Source organism: Nycticebus coucang, chromosome 13, assembly GCF_027406575.1.
Source record: "Nycticebus coucang isolate mNycCou1 chromosome 13, mNycCou1.pri, whole genome shotgun sequence".
In the NCBI taxonomy this organism is placed as follows: Eukaryota; Metazoa; Chordata; class Mammalia; order Primates; family Lorisidae; genus Nycticebus; species Nycticebus coucang.
Genome location: NC_069792.1, coordinates 9,406,973 through 9,434,004, shown reverse-complemented (window position 1 = coordinate 9,434,004; position 27,032 = coordinate 9,406,973). Strand labels below are relative to the sequence as shown.

At 39.3% G+C, this 27,032-nt stretch overlaps 1 protein-coding gene across 5 annotated transcripts in view; it reads left to right on the top strand.

The window, feature by feature from the left end:
- Positions 1 to 27,032, top strand: part of NSMAF (neutral sphingomyelinase activation associated factor) — a 67,266-nt gene that overhangs the window by 24,263 nt on the left and 15,971 nt on the right. For 4 of the 5 annotated variants that reach the window (XM_053559488.1, XM_053559487.1, XM_053559492.1 and 1 more), the window contains exons 7-16: positions 5,992 to 6,063; positions 6,345 to 6,392; positions 6,497 to 6,549; positions 18,517 to 18,646; positions 20,290 to 20,361; positions 22,360 to 22,468; positions 24,421 to 24,597; positions 25,723 to 25,802; positions 26,343 to 26,433; positions 26,530 to 26,593. In XM_053559488.1, the coding sequence (XP_053415463.1) occupies positions 5,992 to 6,063; positions 6,345 to 6,392; positions 6,497 to 6,549; positions 18,517 to 18,646; positions 20,290 to 20,361; positions 22,360 to 22,468; positions 24,421 to 24,597; positions 25,723 to 25,802; positions 26,343 to 26,433; positions 26,530 to 26,593 (896 nt within the window). Of the gene's footprint in view, positions 1 to 5,626; positions 5,749 to 5,991; positions 6,064 to 6,344; positions 6,393 to 6,496; positions 6,550 to 18,516; positions 18,647 to 20,289; positions 20,362 to 22,359; positions 22,469 to 24,420; positions 24,598 to 25,722; positions 25,803 to 26,342; positions 26,434 to 26,529; positions 26,594 to 27,032 lie in introns of those variants that run through there. The other variant, XM_053559490.1, reaches the window with a different exon arrangement.

The following is a 27,032-nucleotide window of genomic DNA, read 5'->3' as shown; positions in this document are numbered from 1 at the left end:
AAAGTACTTAAAAGGAGAAAAAAACATTAAATGATTAGAGAGGAATTGAAATCAGAATATGAGTCATATTTGAGTTTATTTACTGGGTATTACTGAGAAATGTTTTCCCAGTATATTTCTGAAATTTTATTTTAAAATATATTTGAGAAATATGGGCGGCGCCAGCCCCATGTGCCGGAGGTGGTGGGTTCAAACCCAGTCCTGGCCAAAAACTGCAAAAAAAAAAAAAAAATTTGAGAAATATTTATAGGTTATAAAATACTCTCGAGAACTAAAATATTAACTTATAAGTACCCTTGATTAGATAGAACCACCTATGAGGGGACTTGAAGACAATGTCTGATTCTCCTGGACTTTCCAGATGATGTAGACATTTCATTTAACCATTCTGTGCTTTAATTCCTTATGCTTCAGCTTAATATACAGTAAGGGGAGAGCTCCTGTTAAGTGTGAGTTTTTATAGGACCCAAGGATAGGGCTAGTGCTTCTTATCATGATTCCACTGTGAATTAGGAAAAGCCAACCTTTCTGGGCAAACACAGTCTCTCAGGCTGAGTCTCAGTCTCTGTTGCAGGTCAGCCTATAGCCAGCAGTTTATGGGATGCCCAGACTGTAGATGCAGTGGTTTTGGGGGTTTATGGACAGGAAACACTTGCATGTGCTGATTTGTCAGAGTTATAAATACTGAGATTTAATTACTCTCAAGTGGTACTGTTGGCATATTGGCTTTTCAGTGTGGGGGGACAGACCCATTAGTCTCTTTCAAACTAGTAGATGCCTCTAGTATACTGCTTCTCATTTGTTGTTATAGCATCTCCCCACATTGACTAAAGACTGTTGGAGCAGTGAGGCATCCCTGCCCCTGAGTTGAGAAGCACTACTGGAGAGCTCGCCCTCTGAGACGCTTGCCAGACCCAACTGAAGTGCAAAGCTGCACACGGTCTGCTGAAAAATTATGTGAAAGGAAATAAGAGTGAGGTGTCTAAGCAAAGAAAAGCTCTTTTGTCCCAATGTGAATGAGAATACTAAAGGATTCTCAGACTAAAAATTAAAAAGGAGGGGAGTGACAACAGCAGGATGGCAGAATAAGAAGCCTAGCCCCTCCTTCCTCCTCTTGAGACACTGATTCAACAACACACAGGCTGGTTCCCTTTGTGAGAAATCTAGGAACCAGCAAAGACCCTGGACCCTAAATGAGTGTGAAACCTACCACTCGGTAGGAGAACTTGTGGCACGTGCTTGCCCCTGTCGTCCCTCCACAGTGCCATGTGATGGGCAGGAAACTCCAAGCCTCTGCCTTCTCCCTGGAGAGAGAAAGAGAAGACTGGATCAGACATCCAAGGTTCTGACTTCTCAGGGGGCATCCTGGGAACTGGCTTCTGTCTCACCTGTTTCAGAGTATGGATGGAACCCTGCATACTCTAGATGCCTGGGAGCCACTGAGAAAAACAGAGCTGGGTGGCATGCTGGTGCTTCAGAGGACCCGTGGCACAGCAGACGGACACCAGAGAGAGCAAATGATTCCAAGCTCCTGAGAAAAGAATTTAGTAAATCTCTCTAATTAGGAGTCTTCATGCTTATGTCCAGAGAAAAGACATCCAAAGCAAGGGTTTGAGAGCCACCCAGGCTGATTGGTGAAGGTCTTTCTCTGTCTATAGAGAAGAGACTGAGGGAAGTCACTCTCTTTTTATTTGTGCTGATGTGATACAACGTTGTAGGGGACATAAAGAATCGGGGGAAAATGACCCACTCAAAGGGACAAAACAAATGTCCAGAAACAAACCCTAAAAAAGAAGGGGTATATGAATTACCCCTGACAAAGAATTCAAAATAATTATCATAAAGAACTTCAATGAGCTCAGGAGAATGTAGCGTGAACAAAATGGGAATTTCAACAAAGAGATAGAAAATACAAAATGAGAATTCCAACAAAGAGATAGAAAATATGAAAAAGTATACATTTTTGAGCTAAAGCACACAATAATGTAACCGAAAAATTCACTAGAGGGGATCAGAGCAGACTTGATCAAACAGAAAGAAGACAGGCAAACTCAAAAACAGGTCATTTGTAATTATCCAGTCAGAGAAACAAAAAGAAAAAAGGAATGAAAAAGAATGAAAAGCCTGGCTTGGCGCCTATAGCTCAAGTGACTAAGGCACCAGCCACATATACAGGAGCTGGTGGGTTCGAATTCAGCCCAAGCCCTCCAAACAACAGTAACAACTGTAACCAAAAAATAGCCAGGTGTTGTGGCAGGTGCCTGTAGTCCAGCTACTTGGGAGGCTGAGGCAAGAGGATCATTTAAGCCCAAGAGTTTGAGGTTGCTGTGAGCTGTGAAGCTACAGCACTCTACCCAGGGTGACAGCTTGAGGCTCTGTCTCAAAAAAAAAAAAAAGGAATGAAAAGCCTAAGGGACTAATGGGGTACTATCAAGTGGACCAAATATATAACAAGGGAGTTAAAGAAGGAGAAGAGAGAGAGAAAAGATCGGAAAGTGTATTTAAAGAAATAGTGGCCAAATACTTCCCAAATCTGAAGGAGATGGACATCTAGATTTAAAAAGTCTAATGGACTCCACGTAGGAGCAATTCAAAGATGTCTACATGAGAACATGTTATAATCAAATTGTCAGAAGTCAAAGACAAAGAGAAATTTTTGAAAGGAGCAAGAGAAAAGTAACTGGCTATATACAAGAAAACCTCCATAAAATTGTCAGCAGATTTTTCAGCAGAAAGTTTGCAAATCAGAAGGGAGTGGGATGATAGATTCAAAGTGCTAAAGAATTAAAAAAAAAAAAAAGAAAAGAAGGCCAACCAAGAACACCCTGTCTGGCCAACTGTCCTTGAAAAATGAGAGATAAGGAAGGACTTTCCCAGAAAAACAAATCAGAGAGAATTCATCACCATTAGTTCTTCCTTACCAGAAATACTAAAGCATTTCCTTCAAGTTGAAGCAAAAAAGATGTTAAACAGCAGCACAAAAGCATATGAAAGTAAAAGCTTGCTGGTAAAGACGACATAGAGGCTTGGTGCTCACAGCTTAGTGGTTAGGGCGCCAGCCATATACTCCAGGGCTGGTGGGTTCGAACCTGGCCCAGGCCTGCTAAACAACAGTGACAACTACAACAAAAAAATAGCCAGGCATTGTGGCAGGTGCCTAAAGTCCCAGCTACTTGGGAGGCCGAGGCAAGAGAATCAATTAAGCCTAAGAGGTTTGAGGTTGCTGTGAGCTGTGATGCCACAGCACTCTACCAAGGACGACACGGTAAGACTCTGTCTCTGAAAAGTAAATAAAGACTTCACATCTTTTATGTTTACCTGGATGGAACTGGAACATCTTAGTGAAGTATCTCATGAATGGAACAAAAAGTATCTGATGTACTCAATACTACTATGAAATCAATATATAATCACCTATACATTCATATGAATGGCAAAACATAACTATAGTCCAGAAAGCAGAAGGGAAGAGGTGAGGGGGGATATGGGAGGAGGGAGGGTTTTGGAGGGACCTCACCTAATATGCATTATTCAATGATATATTTCAAAACTATTAAGAAATGAGTATAATTGTGATGCATGTGTTATTTAGTTCAATGTAAGCACTTCACATTGTATATCAAAGCAGTACCCTGAACCCCATAAATGCATCAATGTACAAAGTTATGATTTAATAAAAAATTAAAAGAAAAGAATTTTAAAAAATAAAAAATAAAGACAAACATAGAATACTGTAGGGCTATCATGGTGGTGTGTAAATCAGTTTTAGTTCTGGTATAGAAGTTGAAAGATAAAAATATAAATAAGCCTATAAGTGTAAATCTGTGTTAATGAATACACACTATTAAAAGATATTATTAGGACTCTAGTAACATAAAAGGGGAGGCTAATATGTGAGAAAATCATTTTTGTATGTGATTAGAGTTACTATGAGTTTAAAAGAGATTATTACAAGATATTTTATGTAAACCACATCGTGATCACAGAGAAGATAAATATAGAAGATAAACAAAAGAAAACGAAGAGGGACTCAAAACTTGTCGCCACAGAATATCAACTTAAGGAAGATAGCAAGAGGGTCAAAGAGCTACAAGACAGCAAGAAAGCAATTGAAATGGCAATAGTGAATCCCTTACTATCAAAAATTACTTTAAATATAAATGGATTAAAAAAATATATAAATGGATTAAACTCTGTAATCAAAAAACAGAGTAGTTGAGTGAATTAAAAAAAAAAAAAAGCCCAGATCCAAACTATATGCTGTCTGCAATAGACTCATATTAGGTGTAAAGATGGAAGAAAATGTTGTATGCAAATGGTAACAAAAAGAGAGCAGGGCTGGCAGACAAAACAGACTTTAAGTCAAAAAACTGTCACAAGAAACAAAGACATTCTGTAAAATAAAAGGGTCAATTCAGCAGAAAGATATAACAATTACAAACACATGTATTAGGTTTTTCTGGAAAAACAGAACTAATAGAATGTGTGTGTAGATATACAGAAAGTGCCAAAAAAAGTATGCTCATTTTAAGAAAGGGAAAAAAACTGTATTAAAATTGTAAAACCCAAGTCATCTACAATATGCATTGTAAATGTATATAAATAATACATTTGACTTCTGCAGTTATAAGAGATACAAGATACAATATGCAAGATAACAAATGTCTACCAGTATATATTGAGTATTATTATTTTAATATAGTTTTTTCCTTCCTTAAAATGTGTATACATTATTTGACATCCTCTGTACATACATACGCATATATGCGTGTATAGGGGTGTACGTGTTTTTGTGTGTCTGTCTGTCTGCACACATACATACATATACACACACACACAGAGATTGATTCATTAAGGGAGTTGAGTCACATGGTTAAAGAGAGCTGATGGTGTAAGTTCCAATTGAAGGCAGGCGAAGACCAGTATCCTCACTTGAAGATAAATGGCAAGAAAGAATTTTTTTTCTCTTAGTCTTTTATTCTATTTAGGCCCTCGATAGATTGAATGAGGCCCACCCCCACTGGGAAAGGCAGTCTAGTCAGTCACTGGTTCAAATGTTAATCTCATCCAGAAAATCCCTCACAGTTATATCCAGAAATAATGTTTAGCCAAATATTTGGGCTCTTTGTGGCCCTGTCCGTCTGACATGTGAAATGAACCATCACAATAGATATGCTCCCAATCTCAGAGCACCTAATATATGAAATATTGGTAGAACTGGAGGGAGAAACAGAGAGCAGAGCAATCATGGGGGAGATTTCATTCCTCACTTACAACAATGGGCGGAGCATTCAGAGAGGCCATCGGTACCCAAGCAGAGGACTTGAAGAACACTCTAACAAATGGACCTAGAGGCATACACAGAACATCCGCTCCAAAGCACCCAAATACACTTTTTTTCCTCAAGCACATGGATGGATCAAAAGTCTCAAAACAAGTCTTAATAAGTTTTAGAAGATCGAAATGATATTGTGTATCTTTTTTGACCACAGTGGAGTGAAAAACTAGGAATCAATAGTAAAAGGAAAACTGGAAAATTCACAAATATGTGGAAATCAAACAACACGCTTTCAAACAACCAATGAGTCAAAGGAGAAATCGAAAGAGAAACTGGACAGTGTCTCAAGACAGACAAAAGTGAAAGCACAGTACACTGAAACTAAGTGATGCAGGAAAAGCAGTATCATGAGGGAAATTTATGGAGATAAACACCGACATGGAAAAAAAAAAAAGAAAAGAAAATATCAGGTAAAAATCCTAACTTTATACCTGAAGGAATTAGAACAAGAAGAGCACATTAAGCCCAAAGTTAGCAGAAAGAAAGAAATAACAAATATATCAATAGGCGTCCTATAGACTTGCTTGGGGTGGGACAGCTGTTAGGCAGAAATGTGCAGAATTTAGCAGGTGGTGTGTGTGTGTTCTTAAAGTAACATACTGCGACATGCTGCTTCTCTTCCCGTGGTTTGATATATTTTCCTTTTCTGTTAGGGAAAAATGGAATATATCTTTGAACTGGATGTTTCAGGGAAAGTGGAAGACGTTGTAGAGACACTGCTTCAGGTAAGCCAGCGACTTCCTCAAGCACTCTCGGAGCAGAAACTGTTTTTTACCAATTTTGTATTTATAGCTCTTCCCCAAACATCGTCTCTTTCTAAAGAGGTAGATGTACTTGAATATGTTGCCTTTGAGAACTGTGTATTAGGAAGAAGTCATCAGTTTAGCAGAAGTAATCTTGACTATTACTAAGTAACAGAATGACTGCTGTTTTCCTCACTTCCAAAGAAATACATCATCAATATCTGAGAGAAAAAATAAATTCATAAGTATGTTTGCTATTGTAGCTTCACAGAGCATCCTGCCTTGACAAACTGGGCGACCAAACGGCCATGGTAAGTGTTTCTGACGATGTATGTCTTTGATTGTGAATTAACTTGTGTTGATATGTTACTTGTAAATACTTACATCCATCCTTTTTAAATGGTCTGTTTAATAGATAACAGCTATTCTGCAGTCACGTTTGGCCAGGACGTCATTTGACAAAAACAGGTAAGTTTTTAATGATCTTGTTTCCTGATTGGAATAGCAGTGGTCGTCTTCATTGTCAGCCAGCCACGGTGGCTCAGCCTATAATCCCAGCACTCTGGGAGGACAAGGCAGGTGGATTGCTTGGGTTCAGGAGTTTGAGACTAGCCTGAGCCAGAGTGAAACCCCGTCTTTACTAAAAATAGAAAAACTAGCCGGGCTTAGTGATGGGCACCTGTAATCCTAGGTAGGCTGGAGGCTGAGGCAGGAGGATAGCTCAAGTGCAAGTGTTTTAGGTTGCTGTGGGCTGTGATGCAACGACACTCTACCCAGGGCAACAAAGTGAGACTTTGTCTCAAAAAAATAAATAAAACATAATAAAAGAAAACTGCTGTTGTCAACATTGGTCTCGTCCAAAACCTGATTTTCTCAGGGAATGGTCCGGCCTCAGGAAACCTGGGGTGCTTTCTTGCCTCCTCTCCATCCTGACTTCCTTCTGCCTGTCAGAAGGGCCTGTGGACTGACAGGCCAGTCAGCTCCAGTCTATGTCTGTGGTTCACACTATATCACCTCAATTCTGGCCACAGTCCCCTCCCATCCAGACCACCGTCACAGCTGTCAGCTCATCTATCAACTCCAATCTTTCCTTCTCCATCCTCTTCTCCTCCTGTACCTAATAATCCTTTTAAAATATGCTCTTTCTAAACAACTTACAAAATTCTTCAAACCCCCCACACTGCTTCAGGATGAAGTCTGAACACTTCATCCCAGTACAGGAGACTCAGACTCACACATGCTGGCTCCCTAGCTAGTTCGCTGCTTCAGTTGCTGGTAGTGGACGTTGTCCTCTGTGCTCTGGTCACCTGTTACCTGAGGTTTCCTTGTACCATTGGCCTCCTACCTCTGAACCTTTGTTCATTTCCCTCTTAAAAAATTCATCCTCCTCCTGCTTTGCACCTAGCTAACTCCTACTAATTCCTTCAGCTTAGCTCTCAGTTCTTCCAGAAAGTCTTTCCTGAGCTTTCAAACTGCAGTAGGGGAAGAGTATACTCTTAATTGTTCTAATGGTTTGTTCGTTGATTTTCTTGGCTTTTCTAAGTCTACCATGTATTTTCTACAAAAGTGATACTTCTATATTTTCATATTATCCTGTTTCCTTGCTTTATGTTTAGTAGCTGTCTTTATATCTTCATCTCTGACATCACCACGTTAATTACTATGTTTTTATGGTAACCAGTGGTATCTCGTAGTACAGAGCCTCAGACCTTACTTTCCTTTTTGATTTACCATACTTGGCACTTCCACACCATCTTAGAATGGGTACAGGCAAAACCTACTAAACGCAGAATACAAATGTCTACATACAATAACTAAGAAAATGCCATGAAGGCTACGTTGAACAGTTTGATGAGAATATTTCAGATTGCATATGAAACCAGCACGTTGTACCCCTTGATTGCACTAATGTACACAGCTATGATTTAACAATAAAAAATAAATTAATTAATTAATTAAAAAAAAATTTAGAATCAGCTTGTCAATTTACATAACAGAAAGCCTTGCTGGGATTTCAATTGTAATTGCAGTGAATCTGTAGTTTTCTCTTGATTTATTTAGGTCATTAATATCTTCCTTATGATTTTTATCATAAAGGTCTTTCCTGTCTTTTTTTTTTTTTGAGACAGAGTCTTACTATGTCACTCTCCATAGAGTGCTGTGACGTCACAGCTCACAGCAACCTCAAACTCTTGGGCTCAAGTGATTCTCTTGCCTCAGCCTCCCAAGTAGCTGGGACTATAGGCGCCCACCACAGCGCCTGGCTATCTTTCCTGTCTTATGTTAGATTTATTCCAATTACTTCTTATTTGTGATGGTATTGTAAATGGTATGTTATAAAGATACTATTTTCTGTTTATTGTTGATATATAGAACACAATAGATTTTTGTGTACTCATTTTATTTTCAGCAAACCTATGAAACTCTGTCATCAATTCATTAACTTTATATTTGGGTTCTTTATATGTACAAAATCTTACCTATAAAATATTTGCAGTCTCTATTCCCTAGCATTTTTATTTTAGATTTTTGCATTTGTAATCATTCATGCTTAGGACAAAGTATTGGTTGAATGGATTCCTTCATTGATGGATTATTATGTGCTTGGCTTTGGCTAGAAGCTTTTATTTATAAATGAGATTAGTTTGCAATATTCTATTTTATTGCTGTCTTTGTGAGATTTGGAATCAGTTATCCTGACCTTTGCCCTACATTTTCATGTGTTGAAGAACTTGCCAGTAAAGTCATCTGTCCAGTAATGTTTTTTTGTGTGTGTGTTTGTTTGGTTATTTTTCTGTTTCTCTATGTAACATTAGTTTTTTTTTCCATTTTTATTCTGGCAGGATATATTAGGTAAGTGGATTACTGAGGGAAGAATAGTTTTCATTTTAGAAAGGAAAATAAATAAATTAGAAGAATTAGCTTCTTCTGACCTACTTAGAATGCGTTTTTTTAAGCAGTGATTTAGACTTGAAATTCTGGGTTTCGGCATGACATTCATTTAAAAAATCTTTTCGTTATGAAACTTTTAATTTATCCAGTCTCTACAGTGTTAGGCTGAAGAATTTGGGAGAGAAAGTTTTGCAATATTAAATGAAACGTTCCAGGATTGTGTATTTCCTCTAAAAGAAATAAGGTAAACTTTTGCTAAGATAAGCTTTCATCATATTTCTGAGGAGGTGCTTTCTTGTGGAAGGAACAAAAGGAGGATTATATTTTTTCCTGCTTTCTATTTTGAAAATTTTTAAATCATCACAAGTTGAAGGAATATAATGAATGCAGATACCCGACGATCCACCAGGTGTTAATTTAAAATTTTCCAAATTTGCTTTTGCTCTTGCATGCTTGTGTGTGTCTTTGTATGTGTAAATATGTGTATATAATACGTATATGTATGTATGTAGAAGTATTATATATAAAAAGTATATAATTTTTTGGAACCACTGGAAATTAAATTCTAAGACATTGTGACACTTTCCCCCTGAGTATTTCAGCATCTGTTTATTGAAAGGCTATTCTGCTGTATTCCTTGATACTATCATCACACTCGACAGTAATTCCATATATCATCTCATGTATAGTTCCGTCTTCAAATTTCCTCATTTGTATCCCAAAATGTCTTTATTCTGAAAAAATTTTAGATTTATAGACAGTGAGTCTAGAGTTCTCTTCTACCCCTCACTCAAGTATCCCCATTGCTCTGTGTTTTTTGCATCGATGTTTCCATCTTTCCTTGGACATATTCCTAGATATTTGATTATTTGATGCTATTGAAAGTTTATTTTCCAATGATTTGTTACTAGTAGAAAGAAATACATTTCATGGGTGGCACCTGTGGCTCAAGGAGTAGGGCGCCGGTCCCATATGCCGGAGGTGGCGGGTTCAAACCCAGCCCCGGCCAAAAAAAAAAAAAAAAAAGAAATACATTTCATTTGTCTTTTAGATTGATCTTATATCCTGTGACTTTTCCAAATTCACTCATTAGTACTAGAGGGTTTTTCGTAGATTCCATGGTTTTCATGTATGTAATAATTTAATCTATGAATAATGATAGTTTCACAGAAATCCCTGTCTTTAATTTTCTATTTCATACTTCATTGTACTGTTTTATTAATAGATGTAGCGGGAATGGACATTCTTAGCTTAGTCTTGATCTTCTAGGAAAAAGGTTTAATATTTTGTAATTAAAAAATGATGCTAGCTCTAGGTTTTTCTTAGATGCCCTTTAACAGAATAAGGAAGTTTTTGTAGAAAACTTCAGGTTTCAGTCTGTAGAAAGATTTCTTTCAATAATAGGTGTAGAAAGCTAGGCTCAGTGGCTCACACCTGTAATCCTAGCATTCTGGGAGGCCGAGGCAGGTGGATTGCTTGAGCTCGTGAGTTCCAGACCAGCCTGAGTCAGAGCAAGACCCAGTCTCTAAAATTAGCCAGGCGTTGTGGCAGGTGCCTGTAGTCCCAGCTGCTTGGGAGGCTGAGGCAAGAGACTCACCCAAGAGTTTGAGGTTGCTGTGAGCTATGAAGTCACAGCACTCTACTGAGGGCAATAAAGTGAGGCTCTGTCTCAAAAAAAAAAAAAAAGGTGTAGAATATTGTCAAATACTTTTTCCGTATTTATTGATGTGATCGTATTTTTTCCTTTATTCTGTTAATACTGTGAATTACATTTATTTTTTTTTGATGTTAAAACAACCTCGTATTTGCAGGAGAAATCCGATTTGAGATCGTGCTACATTATCCTTTCTGTATATTGTTGGATTTGTTTTCCCAGTGTTTTGTTCGGTTTTATACGAGGGGCATTGCTCTGTGATTCTCTTGTAATGTGTTTGTCAGGTTTGGTACAGGGTGATGCTGACCTCATAAAATGAATTTGGAGGTCTTCCTTATCCCAGTTCTAGAGTTTATATGGGATTGGTGCTGTTTCTTTCTTAAATTTTTAACAAAATTTACTGACAAAGTCATCTAGGGCTGAAGTGTGCTTTGGGATTCAATTTGTTTACTAGATGTGGGGCTATTTAATTCATCTGTTTCTTTTTGTGCCTCATTGGTAAGTTGTATATTTCAAAAAAAAAAATTCCATTTCATCTAAGTTATTAGGTCTTTTGGTATGAAGTTGTTATTGTCCTTCTAATGCCAGCAGGATCTGTAGTATGACTCCTCTTTTGTTCCTTATATTGATACTTTGTGTTTTCTCTTTCTTTTTCTTCTCTTCTTTCTTTTTTTTTTTTTAGAAATGGAGTGTTACTTTGTCACCCTCAGTAGGGTGCCGCGGTGTCACAGCTCACAGCAACCTCCAGCTCTTGGGCTTAGGCAATTCTCTTGCCTCAGCCTCCCAGGTAGCTGAGACTACAGGTGCCCACCACAAGGCCCGGCTATTATTTTGTTGCAGTTTGGCCGAGGCCGGGTTTGAACCCGCCACCCTTGGTATATGGGGCCAGCGCCCTACTCACTGAGCCACAGGCACCACCCTCTCTTTCTTTTTCTTTGTCAGTATTGCTAGGGGCTTAGCAATTTTATTAACCTTTCAAATAACCCAATTTTGACTTCCTTGATATTTTCGTTTTTCTATTTTATTCATAGTTGATTTCCATCTACCTGCCTAGGAACAAAGCCTAGATAGCCTATATTATACATTCTTTTGTCAAAGAAGGATTATAAATGTTCCCTCTAAACACTACCTGAGCAGTATCCCATACATTTTGATATGTTATGTTTCATCGTCATTCATGTAACAATATTTTGAAATTTTCTTTGTTATTTCTTTGATCCTAGGTTATTTAGAAGTATGTTGCTTAACTTGCACATAATTGGGTATTTTGCAGGTATCATTACTGATGTCTAGTATTATCTGATCAGAGAATACATTCCATGTGATTTCACTCTCTAGATCCTTCCTGAGACTTGTTGTATGTACCCAGCGTATGTTCCATCTTAGTGAACATTTTGCAAGCCCTTGAAAGGAGCGTGTGCTTGGTGGTTATTACAGCGTTCCATAAATGTCTTTGTGCCCGTCCAGTTGGTTGATGATTATTAGAGCACATATACTTTATTGATTTTTTTTTTTTTTTTTTTGCCGGGGCTGAGTTTGAACCTACCACCTCTGGCATATGGGGCCGGCGCCTTACTCTGTTGAGCCACAGGCGCCGCCTTACTGATTTTTTTGTTGACTTATTTTATGAGTTACTGAGAGAAGGATGTAAAAGACTTGGAATGATGATTGTGGAATCATCAGGATGTGTATTGGGAAGCTCTAGTATTAGGTTGCATAAATTAAGATGTGTAATATCTTCTTCATAGATAGATCCTTTCATCATTATGAAATATACCTCTTTATCTGTAATACTTGTCTACTGTAATGTAGCCACACCAATTTTCTTAAGTCTTGCGATTGCATGGTATATTCTTTTCTATCTTTTTACTTTTAACCTGTGTCTTTATTCTGTTTCCAAAAACACACACACACACATATATATATATATATTTTTTTTTTTTTTTGTGGCTACTGTAATGTAGCCACACCAATTTTCTTAAGTCTTGCGATTGCATGGTATATTCTTTTATATCTTTTTACTTTTAACCTGTGTCTTTATTCTGTTTCCAAAAACACACACACATATATATATATATATATTTTTTTTTTTTTTTGTGGCTACTGTAATGTAGCCACACCAATTTTCTTAAGTCTTGCGATTGCATGGTATATTCTTTTCTATCTTTTTACTTTTAACCTGTGTCTTTATTGTTTCTGAAAACACACACACACACACACACACACACACACATATATATATATATATTTTTTTTTTTTGCAGTTTTTGGCCGGGGCTGGGTTTGAACCCACCACCTGTAGCATATGGGGCCAGCACCCTACTCTCTTGAGCCACAGGCACCACCTATCCAAAAACACATATTTTAAATATATAACTGAATCTTGCTTTTTTTGTTTGTAATGCAAGTTTCCCTCTGTTGCCGAGGCTGGAGTGTAGTGGCGCAGTCACAGCTCCCTCCATCCCTTCCTGAGCTCAAGCAGTCCTTCTGCTGTAGCCTCCTGAGTAGCTGGGATTACAGGCATGTGCTACTATGCGTGGCTAATTTAAAACAATTTTATTTTTGTAGAAATGGGGTCTCCCTATGTTAGTCTTGAACTCCTAGCCTCAAGTGATCCTCCTGCTTCAGCCTCCCAAAGTGCTGGGAGTATAGGCATGATCCAGTGTGCCTGGCAAGTCTTGCTTTTTATGCATTCTGACAATTTCTCCCTTTTAATTGGAATGTTTAGATAATTTGCTCTGTGCCTGTAGCTCAGCAGCTAGGGCGCCAGCCACATACACCAGAGCTGGCGGGTTCAAATCCAGCCCAGGCCCACCAAACAATAATAACAACTACAACCAAAAAATAGCCGGGCATTGTGACAGACGCCTGTAGTCCCAGCTACTTGGGAGGCTAAGGCAGGAGAATCGCTTAAGCCCAAGAGTTTGAGGTTGCTTGAGCTGTGACACCATGGCACCCTACCCAGGGTGATAGCTTGAGACTTTCTCTCCCCCCCCCCCAAAAAGGGGGAATGTTTAGATAATTTATAATTATGGGTTATAGATATACAGTAGACCCTCCACCGTGGACCTCCTCCTAAGGTTGACCCGATGTTGACAGACCAGACACACGTGTGTGCATGTGGCAGTTCAGGAGGCCTCGTGTCCTCGTGTATGCTGACCTTGTGTATGCTGACCACTTGTTACCATCCCTTGGGTGGTCAAGTCACTGGGATTCTCAGCCCACACCTTATCATAGTCACGCGTCACTTCACGGTGGGGATGCACTGTGAGATGGGCGTTGCTAGGCGATTTCGCTGTGGAAACACACCGAGTCTGTAGGTATGTACCATAAAGCCTGCTGCTTCTCAGCTACAGCCCTGTGCAGCATGCCACAGTTCAAGTTGGGTGTCCCTAATCTGAGAATCTGAAACCTAAAATGCTCTAAAATGTGGAACTTTTTGAGCACTGACATGATAGTCAAAGCAAATGCTCTTTTGGAGCATTTTGGATTTTGGATTTTCAGAATTGGGATAATGAAAATATTTCAAAATTCAAAAAAAAAAAAATCTAAAATCCAAAAAACTTCTGGTTCCAAGCGTTTTGGAAAAGGGATACTCAAGCCGTCCTGAGTACTGCAGGAATGGTACACAGTGGTAAGCATTGATGTGTCTAAACAGTAAGTGACAGTGTTAAGATCTCAGGGGCCACTGGAGTGACAGTGTTAAGATCTCAGGGGCCACCGGAGCATATGTAGTGTCATTGTCCAAAACGTCATTTCACGGTGCGCGACTGTATTGTTTCTTTCTCCCTGCCTTCTTTTGGGTGAATCCAGTCATTTATTTTATTTTTGGTACTTCATTTATTGCTCTGTTGACCTTTTTCGTGTACCGCTTTTTATTCTTAGTGGTGAATCTGAGATTACAACATACACCTTGTAGCAGCGCGTACCTTCAGATAATGTCATTTTATGCTACTTTACAGCAACGCAAGAGCCACACTCCAGTGTATTCCCGTGTAGCCTCTCCTGTCCATTGTGATCTTGTCTTATATTTGGTTTTTACATTTACCGAAAAAAACACAACACAGTATTATTTGTGCTTAAAAAAAAAGTCACAAGCTTTTTAAAGAATTTAGATATATACAAGTGTTTATTCCTTTGGATTTACTCTGCTATTTAAATATTTATGCTTTCTCGTCTACTCCTTGTCTTTCCTCTGTGCACAGATCCAGTGTTTCATCTGCTATCATTTCTCTTCAGTCCGAAAGTCTTTCTGTACCCTTTTTTTATACCGCAGATCTGTTAGAGATTAATGCAGCTTTGTCTGTCTGTAAAGGTCTTTATTTCACCTCCATTTTTGCAAGATATTTTGGATACAGAATTCTAGGTCAACAGGTGTTTTCTCCACTTCAAAGATTTTCACCCCATTGTTTCTTGTAAAAAGTCACATGTTTATTATTGTCACCTAAATGTAAGATGTGGTTTTCTTTGTGCTTATTCTGCTTGAGAGTTTCAGAATGTATAATCGGAAAAAGTAAACCACTTTTTTCCTACTACACTCAACACGGTAGCAACAAGGTGTGTGGGATTATTCGCACACCGAGAGGCTCTCTACCGCCACCTGGTGTCCTGCAGTCCAGCTCAGACTTGATACTGTTGCCTAGAGTTGGCACAGACCCACAGGTTCAGGGCAAGTCCCACATGACCGCCCCCACTTCAGATGCCAGTCGCAGATTCAGGCTGTCACCAGAAGTTCCCACAACCCCCCTCTTTGGTTTTGCTCATTTGCTAGGATGGTTTATAGAACTCAGGGGTACACTTACTTATGTTTACTAGTTTATTATATTAATAAGGGATATGATAAAGGATACAGATGAACAGCCAGATGAAGAGGGTGAGGCCAGGAAGGGCCCCAAGCACAGGAGCTTCTGTCTCCATGGAATTGGAGTTTGCCTCACTCATGGATGTTTCTCCAGTTTGAAACCTCTCTTAATCACATAGACATAGTCTATTACTAACTCCGTCTCCACCTTCTCTCCCCTTTCTTGAGGATGGTGGGGGTAGCAGAGGTGAAAGTGCCAAGACTCTAATTATGAATCAGTCTTTTTGGTGTCCAGTGACCAGCCTCCGTCCAGGAGGCCATTCAGAGTCTCCCCATTATAACAAAAGATACTCTTGTCACCCAGGAAATCCCAAGGGATTAGGAGCTCTATGCCAGGAACTGGGACCAAAGACCAAATACATATTTTTTAATTTTAATTTTATTTATTTGTTTTTTTTTTTTTTGTAGAGACAGAGTCTCACTGTACCACCCTCGGGTAGAGTGCCATGATGTCACATGGCTCACAGCAACCTCTAACTCTAGGGCTTATGTGATTCTCTTGCCTCAGCCTCCCGAGCAGCTGGGACTACAGGCGCCCGCCACAACGCCCGGCTATTTTTTTGTTGCAGTTTGGCCAGGGCTGGGCTTGAACCCACCACCTTTGGCATATGGGGCCGGTGCCCTACTCACTGAGCCACAGGCGCCGCCCTATTTATTCATTTTTTGAGACAGAGTGTCACTCTGCCTTGGGTAGAGTACTGTGGTGTCAAAGCTCACAGCAACCTCAAACTCTTGCAGCTTACATGATCCTCTTGGCTCTGCCTCCCAAGTAGCTGGACTACAGGCACCTGCCACAACACTCTGTTCGTTTCTCTGTTTTTAGTAGAGAGGGGGTCTCGCTCTTGCTCAGGCTGGTCTCGAACTTGTGAGCTCAAGCAATCTACCTGCCTCAGCTTCCCAAGGTGCTAGGATTGTGGTCTTGAGCCATCACTCCTAGCCTAAATACATACTTTTTAATGTCACACAGAGTTTTGAAATAACATGTTTCTGTAAATCGATGTCCCCCTCAGTTCTCAGCCATTCTCTCCTTCAATATTTCTTCTATCCCAGTTTCTGTCTTTTCTTCTGACTGAAGTCACACTCCTGCTAGTATGCTTTATGTAGTCCCTCAGCCTCAAATGCATTGTCCCATATATGTTTGCACTTTTTTCCTCCTTATATTTTGTTTTAATTAAGACAATTTTTGTTGACCCGTTTTCAAATTTGCTGGACCTTTTGTTTAAAAAGGAGGTATAGAGACTAAAGTAAATACTATTTACCTCCAGAGTGGGGAGGCCCACCCCTTATTCTGTGAGGCCGCTTGTACTGGGGAGCTGTGTTAGTGGAATCTGGAATTGGGCTGGATTAAGACTTTGCTATGGCAAAGGTTAAATTCCAGACAATACTGCCTACAATTGTATTGAAGGAGTGCTCAAGGCTTTCTGTTCTATGGGACTTTGAATCCTTTGAAGGATTCTGGAGGTTAACCTTGTGCTTTACAGCTCAGCCGCCAGCTTCAGAACCATAGGAGATTTCTCTTGCTTTCCACCCCAGTCACCAGTGTGTTTGCATCTCAGGGAGCGTTTCTTTGCTCACCATTCCTGACCCTGGATTTCTGTTTCCCTGAAACTCTCATTATCCAACAGCTCTTACCTCCTTGGTTCTTGGTCCCATCTTTCCTTGTAAGCAGTTAGTGTTCGTTTATGTTTCTCCACATCCTCAGCTTTTCAGTGGGTTTACAGAAACCATGAGGATTGTTCAGCTTATGCAGCTGTTTTGATTATTAGGGTGAGAGCTACGAGGCTTGCCTGCAGCTTTGCTACCCAGACTTGAAGTGGAAGTCTGCACCTGTATATTTCTGTCCTGTTATTTATAAAGAGATTTATTTTAACTCAATTATTTAAGTAATTGCCTGAAAATTTTGATGATTTGGTTTTCCCCCTATTTTTTTTTTTTAATTTAGAAAACAAAAAGAGGGCGGCGCCTGTGGCTCAGTTGGTAAGGCGCCGACCCCATATACCGAGGGTGGCGGGTTCAAACCCGGCCCTGGCTGAACTGCAGCCAAAAAAAATAATAGCCGGGCGTTGTGGCAGGCGCCTGTAGTCCCAGCTAGTTGGGAGGCTGAGGCAAGAGAATCGCTTAAGCCCAGGAGTTGGAGGTTGCTGTGAGCTGTGTGATGCCATGGCACTCTACCGAGGGCCATAAAGTGAGACTCTTGTCTCTACAAAAAAAAAAATAAAGACTTTGTGGGCGGCACCTGTGGCTCAGTGAATAGGGCGCTGGCGCCATATACCGAAGGTGGCGGATTCAAACCCAGCCCAGGCCAAACTGCAACAAAAAAATCGCCGGGCGTTGTGGCGGGCGCCTGTAGCCCCAGCTGCTAGGGAGGCTGAGGCAGGAGAATCATGTAAGCCCAAGAGTTAGAGGTTGCTGTGAGCCGTGTGACGCCAGGGCACTCTACCCGAGGGCGGTACAGTGAGACTCTTGTCTCTAAAAAAAAAAAAAAAAAATAGAAAACAAAAAGGAAATGGACTCCTGATTAAATATTTTAGGAGTGAGCAGAGGATAGATCCTCTTTGATTTTACTGCAATAAATTCACAAAAGAGTGTACTTTAGAAATGACATTCAAGTAACTATAATTATGTAGTCATAGCCTTATAAAGTATGCAGTGAAATAATTGCCATCTGTGACAAAGTGGTTTATATATTTATAAAAATAGGTTGTAATGACACAAAAATAGAAAATTATATTTATGTAAGAATAGTTTCAAGGCTGATTTATTTTGGGAGGAATGAGTTCAGCTAAAGGGTTATTTGCTATTATTCATTTGTATACTTTTGTTTCAGTGATACATACTTGTCTATTTTTAAAACCTAGTTTTTATTATGCCATGTAAAAAATAGTTTTAGCTAAACAACCGATTATTTTTCTGGTTTTAAATGCAGTGTTTCAAAAAATAACAAAGTTACACCGTAGCTCCCTTAGGTAAACCTGCAATGTAGATCCGTTTCTGATTTTTATTTCTTTTGCTGAAAAACACATTTTCAGGTTCCAAAGTGTTTCAGAAAAGCTGCACATGGAATGCAAGGCGGAAATGGTGACGCCGCTGGTGACGAACCCTGGACACGTGTGCATCACGGACACCAACCTGTATTTTCAGCCTCTCAACGGTTACCCGGTGCGTAGGCCGGGTCAGGCGCAGAGCCGCCTCCATCCCTAAGCTCTCTTGCCGGAGCTTGGCTCCACTGTCCCAGTAGCCTCACATTTTGGTGAGGACCCAAATCACTTGCTTAGCCCCACCCAGCCCATCACATCTGTGTATTTATTTTAGGGATTCTCTGTGTAATCCTGATGCACCGTCACCTTTCAGTCACTAGGGGGAAAAGGGGGATTTGCTCCCAGTGTTGTGTTAAGAAACCTCGCCCCTGCCGATTTTAGTAAAGGATCGGTAGAGATTGAGACTGTTCCACTGGGAAGCACTTCCGGGAAGGGACCAGTGAAACTTAGTGTGATTAATGAGAAATAGATATTTTCCATATATTTGCTTATGGGTACGCGCATGGTGGTATTTCTTGTTTCTCCTTAATTGTAAACAAAGTCAGCAGGTCTAAATTTTTCTTGCAGAAGCTCCCCTCTCAGCTAGCGCAGAGGCGCTGCACTGCGGCAGCCAGGGGGCTCCTGCTCAGGATTTTGGAAGCATCTTCCTCAGTGACATCAGACTTGTTAGACCAGAAAGCAAAGATAAACTCAGATTTCTACAGGAGAACTTGTAAAGATCTGTGGCTTATCTAGACCTAGCCCCCTTTTAGTGTTCTAAATCCTAATACTTTCTGGTAGCGAGGTGGGGCCCCTTGGCAGCGCAGCTTAAGGAATGTTTTCTGCCAAAGAAAGCTGCACCCTGGACCTTCCCCCGCTGGCCGTTGTGTGGAGCTAACACGTCCACCTTCCCGAGGGGAAGACGGCGCTGCAGGACTCCGTCCACCAGGGGGTGGCCTCGCTCCGCGTGTCCCGGGGACGCCGCGGTGGCTGCCATGGCGTTCTCCCAGCAGCGGGATTAATTCATTGGCCTCGCTCCCACTGTTACTGTCGCTTGCCTCAGAAACTTAGGAAAATGTCTGAGTGCCCTAGCCTCATCCGTCGGTGAGGACTTCTCTCTTCCCAGCTCCGGGCCGGTGTGCGGGGCCAGCAGTGCCGGGACCTGCCGCGCAGCCTTCGGGGCGTCGGCTCGGCCTCCGGAGCCGCCTCCCCGGCCCTTCCCCCTTCCCGGGAGGGACTGGGCAGCTCTGCCGCCGGCCAGTCTCCCTGCCTTTACTCTCATTCCGCTCTTACTAGCATTTTAAGACTCTAGAGAAGCAAGAAAATTTTCTTCTTCATTAAGAAAAAGTTCGGAGGCCTTGCTTTATGCTATAGAAATTTGTGACTCTTAATACACTGCAATTTTTTAAGGAGATAAAAGGTAGGATTCCCCCCCACCCCCACCAAAGATGTCAGTACTAAACAGACCGCTGATTTAAAAGGTAGAGGACCGTTCCCGAGAGGGCATCTATACCAGCCCTTTAGTCTTACAGTAACCTGATGGTGATTGCCTTCTCATTTGGGGAGCGTGGAATGGGCGTGGTGAGACTCGCCCAAGGCCACAGAAAGCGCCGGAAAAATGGCGAGTAGAATGTGAAACTAGCTGTGCCTCCTTCCAAGGTCTCCCTTCCCAGATGTTCATCGGGAAGGCAAGATTTGGGCATTTTTTCTCCTTTCTGATACTAAAGAGCAGCTTCTAATTGTGTCAGAATATTGATGTTTGAAATTGTCTTTCTACTTTTAAAGAAACCTGTGGTCCAGATAACACTCCAAGATGTCCGGCGTATTTATAAGAGAAGGCACGGCCTCATGCCCTTGGTGAGTGCCACCGAGTCCGGTTCTAGGCAGATGATTGTCATACCTGCCGTGTAGACAGGGGTATGGTGACTTACAGACACCTAGGGAAAGTTTGAAAAGTCAAGTATGTGGTATTGTACGCAAATGGACTCTTGAGTTTGTTGCTCTTTCTTTTGGAAAAACTAGAAGAAATAACTCCTTTCTAGAAGAGGGAGCTAAAGCCAGGGATCCTGGCAGGTGCCTGTAGTCCCAGCTACTTGGCGGCTGAGGCGGGAGGATTGGCTCAGCCCAGGAATCTGCACCAGGCACTCTTAACCTGGGGCAACAAAGTTTCCTCCAGAAAAAAAAAAAAAAGGGGGAGGAAAGAAAAGAAAAGGAAGGGGAATGGAAGGAATAAAGAGAGAGAAGGAGAGAAAAGAAAGAAAAAAACTCCTTTCTGTAGAGAAAAAGCTCTTTTGCAAAAATGTTTTTGTCTGTAAGAGGAAGAAGTGCCCTTGAGTTTCTCCTGTGGTCGCAGAGTTTCTAGGCTTAGGTAAAATAACGTATGCAGAGCCATGCAGAACTTCTGTTCTGCCACCACCTTCACAGCACCTAGGTCACTAAGTAAAGAGTGGAAGGTATTATTGAATTAATTCAGTGGTACAGCAGTGTATTTACAGTTAACTTACGTTAAATCAAACTTTGGGCTTGTTGAGAGAGAGAAATGGGCAACATAACCATTTACATCATGTGGACGGTTCTTCACCCCCTTCTCCAAATGTGGGTTTGTCTTATACATTTACTTCATTACCTAATCCCCTACAGGTGTGATGCCAAGGTGTTCTAATTTGACAGCCGATATAAAGGCATATTTCTCCTTTGAAAATTAACCACTAACTTGGTGGCATCATAGAAGCATTGTGGAATTTTATCCACCTCATTATTGTATTTTTAATTTGTGTCACTTAACTGTTTTCCTTCCTATTTTACTTAAAAGGTGATCTTTCCATTTCTAGTGCTAATAGAGGCTTAAGGAAACAGATGCTATTAAAGATCTCCTCCTTTAGGTATAGAGGTGCAGTCAGAAAAAGAGAAGAAATGAACGTTGGTTAACTGCTTTCTATGTACCAGGCAGTTTATACATATATACAGTAGAGCCTCCACAGTTGACCACCTCCCTACACTGACCGCCTCCTTGAGTTGACCTAATTGCCACAGACCGGACACGCACCACATGTATGTATCAGTAGAGTAGGCCTGCCTCCTTATGTTGACCACCTCTGTATGCTGACCAGTTTGTTACAGTCCTTTGAAGTGGTCAATTTAACAGCGGTTCTACTATAGTATTTCATTTGCCATCACAATCCCTTTGAGGTAGATGTTCTCATATTTTACAGACAAAGAAGTTGGGACTCCAGGAGTTAACTTCCTAAATTCCTTCACTTAACACATGTGACGGCCTGCCTTTAAACCAAGGACAACGCCAGGCTTTCATCCTTTTTTTTTCTATTCCTTAGCTGTCTCAGCTTAACTAGCACATATTCACAAAGCTCATAATTTTCTTAAAAATAATTATAATTTATTAACTGAACGGGTCATTCAATGATCAGATTGTTAAGTGTATATATAATTACTTTATAAAAGAAAGCTAAACGTTTGTTTTTGAAGAGGAGGTATAAAGACATGGGTCAGCTAAATTTGAATTTCAAAATAATAAATTCACAAAAGTTATTATCTGTAAAGATACTCGGCAGCAAAGGGGATGTTATAAAATTTAGTTAAGATATGTGTCTGACTCTCAGAAAGCTTATGAATGCAACTTACGTATGTGTATCTAACACAGAGATGTACATGTTTTTCTGCATCTCTCGCCGAATCAGGTTTCTAGTTGGAAATAGGAACACTAGATCTAAAAATCAAAAATGTGTTTAATGTAAACATGTTTAATTGTAAAGCTCTTATACTTACTTATTGGGATTGCAAGATGAATAAAGAGCAATTTGTTTTATTCTTTTTTTTTTTTTTTTTCTGAATTTATAGGGCTTGGAAGTATTCTGCACAGAAGACGATCTGTGTTCCGACATCTACCTAAAGTTCTATGAAACTCGAGAGAGAGATGATCTCTATTTTTACATCGCAACATATCTAGGTTTGGTGCTAACCCTCCGTTGTACCTATTCATGTGAAGGTAGTTCAACTCCCAGGAAACTGGACAGGAAATAAGAGAAGAAATACACTGGATCTAGAATCACCTTTCCGTGGTTCTATTTATTTCTTCTCATCAGTTATCTATAATTGCCAAAATAATATTTTTAAAACTATGGGAAATATAAATTCATTTGGTAATAGTTCATGCTAAATGTATATATTAAAAACTCTTGATAAATATATTTAAATGTTTTTCTGTGTTAGTGCCAGTCCAAATGGAATGGATTGTGAAGAATCTACCCAGATATTTTTGTTTCCACTTACATCTTATATTAGTTTATGAAAACCAAGACTCAGTTTCTTGGTATGAGACACTGAGTTCTCCAGTCATCTGTTTGTGGTCATTGATTGTGGTCTTAATCATAAAGACAAAAGATAATGCAAAGGAATTTAGGAACCTTCCATGCTTAATATAGTGCCCTTTTAGTGAAATTTGATTTTAATTAATGTTGTTTCCTCAATATTTCCTGGAAAATATGGATTTTTCACCTCTTCCAGAGAGAACGTCTACCTATATTTTTCTTTTCAATCATAAACTTTTTTATTAAGTTGTATGACTAAGTTATTCTTATTTACAAAGCTGCCAGATGACTATAATAGAATGATTCTTAAAATAGATGTTGCGATTTTATTAATACCATTTTAATTTTGTATACTGTGAAACCATTTATGAGATAAATAATGAAGTACATCTTCCCTAAGAAATTGTCCCTCAAGGAAGAATAGTTTGCTCTCAATGAGGAACATATTTTTATTTTACCTAGGTTTATAGTTAATACCTTTTTTCTTCACATATTAAGTTATTCAGATTACCTTAAAGAATAGCTTTGGAACAAGTTTGCTTTATGCCATCTCAAGATTAAATTTTTTAGTTTTATTTTTCTAATTATAACATGATTAAAACAAAAAACTCACCTTTTGTGGTGAGTCCTTGAAATCTCAAAAACCTTGCCATGATCTATTAATACAATGTCTGTCTTCTGTAAAAGTTTTCAGTTCTCAAAGAGCTTATCTAAGATTGTTCCTAAGATTCTTTTGAGGTTGGAAGGGCAGAAAATGAGGGGGGAAGTGTTTTGATGTTTGAAGTCTTTTCCCCTAGTAGCTGATCAGGGAGGAAACTCGGTCAAAGTAAGTAAGAATAAACACTGGATGACCTTAAGTGAAGTGGCTTGATGCACGCAGTAAAAGAATTTTCTGAACAGAGCAGTGGGACAGTGCGCTCACTTTACACTGTTGGAAAGGAAAGTTCTCACTGAGGCGTGTTATTTGTGATCTCATTTATTTCAGAGACGGGGGAGGTTCTCTGGTCCTTCCAGTTTGAGAATTGGTCCCCCTGCCAAATACCTTTTTTCTTTAACAGTTTCTTTTCTTTAGTCCTCACATGCACAAATAATATACAGCCATTGACAAATGGCAGCAGTATATCTCTTCCACTTCTGTAAGAAAACTAAAAGAGCTTTTCGTTTTGATTCCATAAACATTTGGGAAATGAGCTTTCACGAATGGCCGTAGTTTTTTAAATGCATTAAGACTCGGCTTATTTGGAGGGATTCTTTGTCATTTATTGTGTAAGTATTACCTATTGCTATATATTTATATGTTTGCTCCATACTTTTACATGTATTTGTTTATTTCATATCATATTTTGGGGGGTTAGATAGTAGTTCAATGTTATGAATAATTTCCCCTTCTCAACCTTAGAGGTACTTAGACTTAACTGAACAATTACTTTGTGAAAGTAAACCGACAGCCAGTTATTCTTTTTCTTAAAATGTATTTCTCAAAAATGCATTGATGGGTCTATACGTTACGCATGTAGCTTTTACATACAAAGTTAAAATTGGCCGAGCATTTGTGGCCTTCAGCGACAGACACTGCGTCTTCTTCCTTCAGAATACCACATGGCGGAGCACACGGCCGAGAGCTACACGCTGCAGTGGCAGCGAGGGCACCTGTCCAACTACCAGTACCTCCTTCACCTCAACAACCTGGCCGACCGCAGCTGCAACGACCTCTCCCAGTACCCCGTGTTTCCCTGGGTAATCAGTGATTACTCCAGCTCAGAATTAGGTAAATGCCACGTGTGGAATTCTCCCAAACCTGAATTTGGAGTGGTCACCTTTGTTGCTTTTAAAGGAGGCAATAAATTTTGTTTTAAAATCTCGTTGTAATATGGGAACCAATTAGAACTCATTTCAGTCTTATTGCTGAGGATTGATAGTTTCCATTACAAGATACCACATACATATTATATAAATGATATGAATGTTTTATATAGGTTTTCTCCACCATACTTCTTGAAGGACACATGCAGAAAAAATGGGCATTCTTTCAGTCCAGTGTTATTGTTACCATTATCGTTAGTAGTAATTGTCACTATCGTTATTACAGAATAAGTACCATTTTTTAAAATATTTAAGTTTCTCACTTTGAAAACTGTTCATCAGTTTATTGTACTGTTCTAAAATTCACATTAAAAACTACGATTAGCAAAAGAAAATGTATCATTATAATAGAACATTTATTTGAAATAAAGAAGTAAATAAAAATCATTTGTAATTATATTACTGAGATACAACCATTTAACTTTATGGTATAGACATCTTTCTTACTCCCTCAAATCACTTTCATAACAACGAGATTGCACTATAATTTTATTTTGTAATATTTTTAAAGTATATATTTTGAGCAATTATTTCCTTTTCAAAATTCACTGAAATGAATGCTGTACTTGAAAGAGATTACAGATTTTCTGGAGATATGAGAATTTATCCCTCTGCTAATATTCAGGTCCCAGGTCTCATATTATGCTAATATCATAGAAAAATAATATTCACTATAATTCAAACTTAGAAAGTAAATCTTGGTAGAACAATAATGGCTCTTTAGATTTTTTTTTTTTTTGCTGTTTTACTTGGAATATAGTTTTTTTCTTTTAATCAGAAGTTCTTTTTTTTTAAAAAGTCAATATTTAGAGCATTGCCAAATTAGAAATATTACTCTTAAATGGATGTTGCTAACGTAAAACTTAAAAAGTTCTAACATTTCCTTTATAGCTGTATAAATAATAGAAACATACTAATTCTCATGGATCTGTCTCAAGGTTTAAACAAATTATTTATTCTGTGGACGTGAAGTGTGCATTTGTGTCAGTGCAGGAGGATAATGGCTAATGGCACTTACTTATGTTTGCAGATTTGTCAAATCCAGGAACCTTCCGGGACCTTTGTAAGCCAGTGGGGGCCCTAAATACAGAACGGCTGGAGAGGCTGCTGGTAAGTGGACTCAGAGGCTTTAGTCTAAGCAACATCATGAGCCATTATCCTGTGTTTCTGTAGTAATGATACTCATTTCTCTGAGATCTAGGGAGGAAGCGCAGGAAGGTCTTGGTGACCTTAAATAATGTTTTTTTTTCTTTCTTTTCTCCCCATGTAAATTAGCTGCTCACCATTTGCATTTTTTATCTAAGGTTCAGGAAGTAGGAGGGCGACTTGTTTACAGGTTCACTGAATCATTTTCATGAAGGTGCCGGGTGGTAGGCTGCACAGGAGACGCCTAAAGTTGGTTCTTTCTAATCAAGGCCCAACATTGTTACCACTAAGCCAAGAAAACCAAAATCCTGGTCTCAGGAATGCTGTTTAGTCACAGATTTTCTCACCCTTTTTATCTTCTCCTGTTCTTATCTAAGGGAGAAATTGAGGAATGAGGTATATCCATGCCATGATTTCTTTGAGGCTTTTACTGCTTGAGTCAGTTATTATTTTATAGTTGTTATTATTATAAACTTGGCACTGTTTCTTTCCCCTGCATTGTAGGCTCGCTACCAGGAAATGCCGGAGCCCAAGTTCATGTACGGAAGTCATTACTCTTCCCCAGGCTATGTGCTCTTCTATCTTGTCAGGATTGGTAAGATTCTTAATCCTTACCCTCAATTACATTTCATTTCACTTGAATTCTTAAATGATTCTATGATTAACTTAACTCTGGCTCTTTTCGCTCTAGCACCAGAGTATATGCTGTGCCTACAGAACGGAAGATTTGATAACGCGGATAGAATGTTCAACAGGTTCGATAAAAATGCCTTGTTTGTCATTTTTAATACTTGCTGATTTTTACATTTGTGATATGTATAACATGGTCGTTTCAAAACACTAGGGATAAACAAAAGTGAAAATACGTAAAAAAAAATCACGTAAAAAAAAAAATCACAGTCATATCTGTTCCCCTCAGTCTCTCATTAGACGTATCTATGAATGTGTGTATAACTGTGAAAACATTTTAAATACAGTTTTTTGTATTGTCCTTTGTAGACAAACATTAGTTTGAAGTTTTTCCCATATTATTAGATACTCTTCAAAGCAGTGTTTTGTTTTTTTTTTTAATTACATCACATCCTAACATATGCCATCATTTATTTCAATTGTTTTTCTCCATAGTTTGGTATTTAGATTGGTTCTATCATTCTATTATTTGTAATAATTTTTAATTGAATTTGAAGTGTCTGT